Raw genomic sequence first — 8,732 nt, forward strand, 5'->3', positions numbered from 1 at the left:
CATTTGCTTGCTTAAACAACTTTAGCAGCGAAATCAGTAGTTCGACTTTTGGAGCACAAAACTAACAATTTTTCTAGTCTTCTGTAATCTTGCATAACCTAACCTTACTTTTTCTAAGCTAACATAACCAATTGTGCTTAATATTATTAAATTTAAACTAGCAAAACCTTATAAAAATCCAAACTTAACCTAATATAAATAACATTAGCCAACTTAACCTCACTTTAAAAGTTATTACTAATTATAAATTAAATAAGATCTTTGCTTTCCTTTCTTTTCAATCAAAAACCGGTTATACATTCTACTTTTATCAAGAAAATGTTTAAGATGATGGTTTTGTTCTCAAAAAGTATCCTTTATATATCCTTTAATATCGCTCGATGTCAACAAACTCTACTAAAAGTGGAAAATATTTGTTTTGAATTTTTAAGGACACTTCAATTGCCACTTCCAACAACAACCCGCACGAGAAAATTCATGTTTGAGCATGTCCTAGCAAACTACTTTAAAAAGAACACTTGATTCTTATAAAACCCCATGCAAAGCAAAAATCCCACTTCTCGCCACAAACACCAGTACGCACAATCTTGCAACAGAGGCAACATTTCGCTGCACTGCACAACGAAATTTATCTCGAAAGTCATTAAATGGAATGCCGCAGGTAGCGAGAAGCAAAAATCACTACCAAATCCTGTACAGCCACAGCATAAAAATAACAATAACAAACAGCAACAACACAAGGTACAGCAATGCATTAATTGAGTCGGTGCCGAAATGATGTTGATGGTGGTGGTTCTTATGCTTAGTTGATGTTGTTGCTGATAGTGGTGGTGGTGAGTCAAATTGGCAGCAAAAGAAAAACACCTGCCGGCTATGCGCGCGCCGATTGGCTACCAATGCCGGAGCGGAGAGCGCAACTGAGAGCGCGCAACAATTTTCCCATTGCCAACGCACTGGCGGCGCGCCGAGCGCATTGTGTATAAATAGCGCTACCAATTGAGACCAACAGCATTAACGAGCAAGCGCACAAGTCGCACAGACATCAAAAGCACAGAGTTGTTATTGTGGAGAAATTTATTTAAACAAAAATATACATACAAAAAGTGAAAATGCCTTTTCTAACGCGTGAATACAATTTCCACGAGTCGGAGTTAGCAGCCGCTAAAGATCAGCGCACAATGGCCATGCGCAGCGTCAAGAAGTTATTGCGCCCACTAATGCGCATCATCAAGAAGAAACAATTATTGCAGAAAACGCTCGCCGAAGTCAAGCAACAAAACGACTACAATTCATCGCTAGAGGATATGCGCAAAGATCCAGCCGCGCTCAACGCCTACGATGACAATTTGGCCAATGAGGCGTTGGAGCAGCGCCTGCATGAACAATTGCAGTGCAGCGCGCCCGAAGCAGCGATCATTGTGCGCCAGGGCAGCAGCCAAGCAGTGGTGCCCGTGCAGCAGCAACACTACATACCGGTGCATTTTGCGCGCACCGCCAATGGCACATTCTTCTGGACCACCAACGACATGCCGCGCCAACAGGAGTTGCAATTGCGCCAACAGCTCGATCGCTGGGGACAAGCGTAAGCGCCTAGTAGCAGTGTGGTGGTACATGGTAGCAGCTTTAAGTGCAACGGCCACTTTGCGGCTTAAGCGAAGCGGCACATTTGCGCGTGAACCGCCGCGCTCATGCGCATGCGCGGTTTTGGCTTCCTATTTTCAAGCGTTTGAATTTGGACAATTCAATAATTGCGGTGATATTAGCTTTTAGTCGCTTGGCTACAGTTTTATTTTTTAATTTTGTGTAAAATAATTGATATTCAATTGTGTGCAGCTATTTGCTAGCGACAGTGACAAATTTATAATTTTGTCTTATTGTGATTTTAGCGTGTTTAAATGTGTTAGTAACTTGTAATATTGTAACAACTTAGGTTTATAGCTTTAAAAATCATATGTCTTCCTAAATTTAGCTGATTTTACATAATTAAGTGGTTTGCATTAGTCTAGGTGATAAGCGTTTTACATTCATTGTCTTCCATGTAAAACTTTGTAGGGAAAAATAAAAATAGTTTTAAGCGAACAAATTGTAAACAAACATTCAATAAAATAAAAAACGAAAAAAATAAAAAATTATTTTTCTTCATTACTTACTAACAACTTAGACACCTTTTAGCCAAGGAAAACAATTTTTTCAACTTACAGACCTGAAAGAGCTTTTAAAAAAGCGTTTTACGTCCGCACAAAAATGTCAAATCTTTACTTTTACAAAAAATATATTTTACAATAACATAACTGGTTATAAATCACCAGACTTGATCAGTATGGACACTGCTGGAAGTTATCGAACTCCAGTCGAATGATACAATATTCAGCCAAAAATTAGATGCCGGTGGAGCCATTTGGTGTAAAAGAAGAATAAGACCGTGGAACAAAGTGAATCACGAATGACACTACCACAGCCGATAATACGCGAAATCAATTCAAGTTCAGGTTTTTCATAAAAATGTACATGTTTCTGTATGCTCTCTCGACGAACAAAGACCAAATTCTACAAGTCACTTATCATCCCTGCTATATAGACGATGACAACTGTTGAGTCGGTGTTACGAGAGAAAGGTTCTCAACCACAGCGCCACCTGCAGAGAATTTGTGCAGTCTTTAACAAGATCAGAATTTGTGCAGTCTTTAACAAGATCAAAGGCCCCATAAATGACTTAACCACAATAAGTTACATACAGAGCTTGCTAAGCCAAGATCTGCAACATACTAGCTAGAGTCCTTAGACTAAGCATATATCAAACCGTAGAATAAAGTTGTTTTTAGTACAAGTTTTGGTACTATTCAGCTTTGCATGAAATTTTAGTGTTCCTTCATATTTTCTGTACTTAAGCTAATCGCTGGTTTTGGTTAGCTGCACAGTGGTAGCGTTGACGCTTCTCAAATTATATAACATTAGTTTCTGAAAGCTTTTGATATACTGTCTCTTATGAAGTGCTTTCTTTTTATACACGCTCCCCGTGCAGCAGGCACATCCGGACTTATCGATACAACCAAATTACAAACATATCTCTCGAGGAGAAGTCAGGGTTTCATGGTCTAATGAACGGTTAAGTAATTTTTGACAACTTATGTCGAAGCTCACTGGTTCTGTCTGGATTTGGAATCCTAACATGATAAAAGTAGCGGCCCTTTAAAGCTAATTAAGACCTATGTAATTTATGAGGTTTGAGACTAAACGGTAATCTGGACGTGAATCTGTTTGAAATTTGACTTTCAAAAGAAGTCTCCACTTACACGCAAACGAATATGGTTATACTCATCAAAACTATTTCTAACAGCTAGTTCTTTCTTGTAAAGTTTACCGATCCTTAGTTCAATAGCGCTACAAAGTAAAGACCGAATAGCTGACAGGCTAATAGAGCTCTTGGATCATGAAGTAAAGCTGCTTGACAAGAGTGCAGGGCGCCTGAAGAGTAACTTTAAAAAGTATAATGTAAAGAATCAATCAGCAAAAAGTTATAAACTAGTATTGAACACTGATACTTAACTGCATATGACCAATAACGGAATAAGCTATGAAATTACAGCATTTCAGTGATTCAAACACATACATATGCATACATATTTATACCCTGAACAGTATAAATTAAGTTTGCTACGAAGTTTGTAATAACCATAAAGAAACGACGAAATTGCTATAAAGTGTATATACCATTTTAGGGTGTTTTTTTGTTTTTTTTTTTTAACTATTCATTTTCTCAATCCCACCATGAAATTTCCTTGGAAATACCCTAACAAAAATTCACTGAAAATTTGAGCCCTTAATTTTAACATTAAGGACTGGACCAAGGCATGTAAAAATTTTCCATTGAAAATACACGACAATCTTGATTTTTTATCTTTAAATTTCTATAGCTCAGAGGCATTTTATGGCACCGCTTTGACTTTAGACACATATTTCTCAGAATTGAACACTCTTCAAAAGCGCTCTTTGCGACAAAGTCGAAACTCACACCGCCGAGGTAGTACGAGGCGCTAAACCTGATTTTTCCACGAAATTTGCGTTTTCTTGCACATATCTCGTAAATGACAAGAGATATGGAAAAAATGTACATGACAAACTTGTAGGAAATTTTATTTGCTACAAAACAGGTTCGAGGTCAAAATCGCTATCACTAATACTTCTCGAGATATTCGGTTTTTTCGTCTTTTGCCACGATTTTTGATCTTTTTCCGGGTCGTAGGCATAGATCCAAGACTAATTGCCAGTAATACTAGCTTCATGATATTCTGGTAGTGGGAATGCATTGTTTCATACACGTTAAGGCGACGTTATTTTTCGAAAATATTTAGTAATTTTTGAACCAATTGTGCTTTAACCTTTCTTAGGCCCAAATGATGTTTCAAAATGTTTTTCACTGATCCTTTGGATATTTCAACGATGCAAGTAAAATCTCTGACTGCTAATCCTCGATTCTCAAGTACCGAATCTTTGTTTTATAGACGTGTTGATCATGAGTTGATGTTGATGGGGGTCCTGGACGTGGTTCGTCGTCAACGCATTCTCGTCCCTCTTTGAATAATTTGTACCAATCAAAAACACTTGCTCGTGACAAGCAACTATCACCTTTTCCAATATTCTGAATCTATCAGATCAGTATTCCTAAAATATCTTTTGGCGATTGCTTATTTCAACTTCGTGGCTAGACAGAAACTGCAAACCTATTGCTTTCAGATTCAGTTAAACATAAAAGTTGTTATTATAAGGAATGTATGTACTTTGAAGGGTATATTGTTGCGGTGCAGCCGAAAATAACTTTTGTTGTTGTTAATTCTCTCAATATTGTTTCTCATTATGCATTAGTTTAAAAGGTAAGACTTTATAATTTTTATTTATGTGTATATGTAAATAAGCCTATGCAGACATAACCAATTCAAGCCCATCACGTGCAATATGATTTGAAAATATGGTAACCCTTTTGCTAATTTGCATATCGTTATAATAATAATCACAAAATAAACAAATAAAATGTAAACAAAATAGTCATAAATGAAGAAAAAATCAACCTGTTATATTACAACAATAAAAACAAGTTTTTCGAGAAAATCTAACAAAAACGGTAAATAATAAACTTGAAATATACCAATTAACATGCGCTTTTGGTCAAAAAGTTGATTTAAATTTTTCTCAAACATAAAGTTTTTTAATCCTACATATAATTTATGCACATTCATTACAAAAGCACAAGCATATATTATGAGATTTTATATGTTAAAAAAATGTATGTGGAAATACTTACATATAGACACCAAAACTATTTTCTTCTCTACCCGCATTAAATGCGTTGCAGTGAGACATACCCAAGCCAAGACAAGTGACCGGCACTTACCAGAGGCAATTATGTTCAAATTTATGCAGACACATCAATTTGAATATGCGCATGTACTTGTGTGTATGTATTACCTATGCAGAGACTGTGCGCATGCGTCCATAATGATCGCACAACCTGTATGCGCAGACAGTTAATTTTTATTTGTAAATAGATTTTCCTGCTTATTGCCTTAGCATGCATATGCAAGTACTTATACGAGTAGGTAATGCATGTGCAATGTTTAGAGATGTGAGTACCGAAAATTAGAAAATAAGAAAATTTGATATGGAAGCAAAACAGAGTGTTTAAATAAATGCATTATATACAAATACAGCAAAAAATAATAAACACATAATAAACGTCAATCCCGAAATTTCGGGATTCCATCAAAAATGCGCTCAAAATCAGTGCAAAAAAAAAAGCGGAAATAAAAATATTTAAAAAAAGTATGCAATTCTAAAATTTTCGAAAACTAAAAATATTGATAAAAAAAAATTAATAAAAAAAATTAGTAAAAAATATTTAAAAAAATAACGGTTCCGGAAATTAGAGGGCACAACAGATCTAAGTTCGCGGTGCATTTCTCATCAATAAATCTAATACAAATTAAATATTTATTCAGTTTTGGAAACTCGGTATTTATGCACATCGTAGATATCAGTCTGTTCGAAATCATTGAAAAACTGAATAAAAAAGCGGAAAAAGAATATTTTCAAGGCAATCCTAAAATTTCGGTATGACTTAAAAACCATCGATATTTTTTAAAACTCAAAATTTTAAATTTTTAACAAAATTCAAGGTTCTGGAATTTCTTAGTCTATAAGATATTCAATATTTATGCACATCCTAGTTAACAGTTGCGGAATTTCTGGTTAAATATGTCCTCGAATTCTATGAAAAACTTAATATCTTAAAAGAAAAGATAAAATATGAAAATATTTTTAACAAAATGTGCAATCCCAAAATTTCGGGATTCCTTAAAATTCCTCGAAAATTTTGAAAACTGAAAATATTGATAAAAATGGGTAAGAAATATATGTTTTAACAAAATGCGTAGTTACGGAAATTTGTGGTAAAGTCAATATCCAAGTATTGGGAATTCGGTATTATGGACAACGGCATAAACATGTAGATACATACATACATATGCGCGAAAATAGTTCAGTATGGCTAAGAACTTGTATTACTTTTCATCAAAATACTTTGCAAAGAGATTTTTAACAAAATATGCAATCCCGAAATTTCGGGATTTTATGAAATATCAAAATATTTGGACTTTAGTATTATATATGTCCATATACATGCTAACGCATCTATAAGTAAACTATTATTTCCTAGAATACTTACTAAAATAGCAAATATTAGTTGATAGGATTGAAATAAAAACGCTATTGTATTTTTATTATTAATGACAGTTAGTGTTTTTATACATATAATATACATATATGATTTGTAATAAATATATATATTTTTTATTTTGATACATATATAATATATTTAAGTTTTATTGAGTTTTTTTAATTTTCTTTAATTTAATTCTAATCTCAAAATTATTAAAATTTTACATTATTTAACTAGCATTGTTGCTTTTTAAGTCATTAGTACTACATACAAGCCATTAAATTTAAATAATACGCAATTTATTGCACAAATTTTACAGATTTTCGATGAAATTGAAAAACCGAATTTCCGGGACTATGATAAAAATGTCAAAATATGAAAGCACAAGTCTGTTGTATGCATAAAAAAAATATTTATTGAATTTAAATGAAATTTATTTTAATGAATTAAAAAACATGAATAGGCCAAAATACATTTTCTTCGCTCATATGCTTCAAATATATTTGGATTATAATACTTAAATTTTTTTGACATCATAGAAATCAATAATTTTATTTTGAAAGTCCTTACTAAACATTTATATTATAGCGATACAATGCTTTTCATTATTTCCACATATTATTTAACTGTAGAATGTTAAAATTAAGCATTTGCGTCAATCCCGAATTTTCGGGACCACACTACGATATAACTAAATTTCGGGATTTTCATTTAAACACATTTCTTTGCATTTAAATTCCATTCACATGCATTGATATCGAATGTACATAATTAAGCATTAAGGACAATACGGAAATTTCGGGATCACACTACACTTTAGCAACATTTCGGGATTTTCATTTCACGCATTTAGTATATGTAAATTCCATTTACTTGCATTCAAATGAGTTTTTTCCAGCTAGCAAATTAAATTTTCAACACCATAGCTATTTTTGAAACCAATTTCAAAGTCATTAAAATTCAAGAAAACCGAAGTTTATCGAAGAATACTAGAAAGAGGTTTAAAATTTAATAGTATGGTTGACACCGCAGTTGATTTATTTTGCTGTTTGTAAACTTCTACCGCGCTATTATTGTCGCTGGTAATAAAAAATCTTGTCATCAGCAAAGTGCAGTGATTAAAAGAAGCTGTAAAGATGCTAATATTACCCTAATAGTTGCTGTTGTTGTTATTATTATGATTACGACTCTTGTCTTGTATGCCATTGCTTTCAACTTAGCCTCCACTTTTTGTTGTAAAAATGTCATTAAGGGCAAGCCGAGCGCATAAATAGTTTTGTTGCAGTTATGCTGCTGTTGTTGTTGTGCTTTTATAACCCTCACGCCAGCGAACAGGTTTTACATTTTCACTGCTGCAGTAAAAGTCACTTTGTCACCTTTTTAAACTTATATGCTAGTGGTTAAGCCATAAAATCGCTTAGAGGCATGGCAAAAAAACACTAGTTAACCTCGAGGCGAAGGGCCAACTAAGCGAACACAAATCGATTGGCAAGCCAAAGATAGAAACGAAGAGGCATTTCGAAAGGAGAAAGGTTAAGCTTAGCGATAATGCAGTTTTTAGCACAGCGATTTCAATTGTTGTTGTTTTAGTAATATTAATGGCATGATGGATTTCACAATTTTTGCTTTTTTACGGCACTTTTTGCTTTTACGATAAAATGACTCCGCTGACTTGCATCTTAATCACTGACATCATTTTCTGCAAACCTTATTTTCTGAGTTTCTCTTTGCACCTTCTAATTGCAATTAAGTTTTTAGATTTTGTAAACATCTATATCTAATGGCACAGCGTCATTTAATCGAAAACTAAATTTTCAGTTCCTGTAAATTCTTTCCTTGTCTAAAGTAATACTGAGCTTTGGTGCTAATCATGCTTACACACAAATATCATATGTGTGGTCTACCAAAAGGGGGCTAACGTGCGAAAACTAGTTTTCTGGGAAAAGCTGTTAAAAATAATCGTCAGTTTCCCGTTATCTCATTAATTGTTCTCCTTTTTTTTGACACCTAAGCCCCCTTT

General features: G+C 33.8%; 1 protein-coding gene across 1 annotated transcript; it reads left to right on the forward strand.

Moving 5' to 3' along the window:
- The first annotated feature begins 1,046 nt into the window (after nucleotides 1-1,046).
- Nucleotides 1,047-1,586, forward strand: LOC120778887 (enhancer of split malpha protein). The gene has a single exon (XM_040110933.1). It carries the CDS (start codon nucleotides 1,110-1,112, stop codon nucleotides 1,584-1,586), a length of 477 nt encoding a protein of 158 aa, XP_039966867.1. The 5' UTR covers nucleotides 1,047-1,109.
- Nucleotides 1,587-8,732: the final 7,146 nt, after the last annotated feature.

This window comes from Bactrocera tryoni, chromosome 5 (assembly GCF_016617805.1).
Source record: "Bactrocera tryoni isolate S06 chromosome 5, CSIRO_BtryS06_freeze2, whole genome shotgun sequence".
In the NCBI taxonomy this organism is placed as follows: domain Eukaryota; kingdom Metazoa; phylum Arthropoda; class Insecta; order Diptera; family Tephritidae; genus Bactrocera; species Bactrocera tryoni.

Bases quoted from the DNA above. Each gene is read 5' to 3' on its own strand.
- LOC120778887 (XM_040110933.1), top strand. From the start codon at position 1,110: ATGCCTTTTCTAACGCGTGAATACAATTTCCACGAGTCGGAGTTAGCA.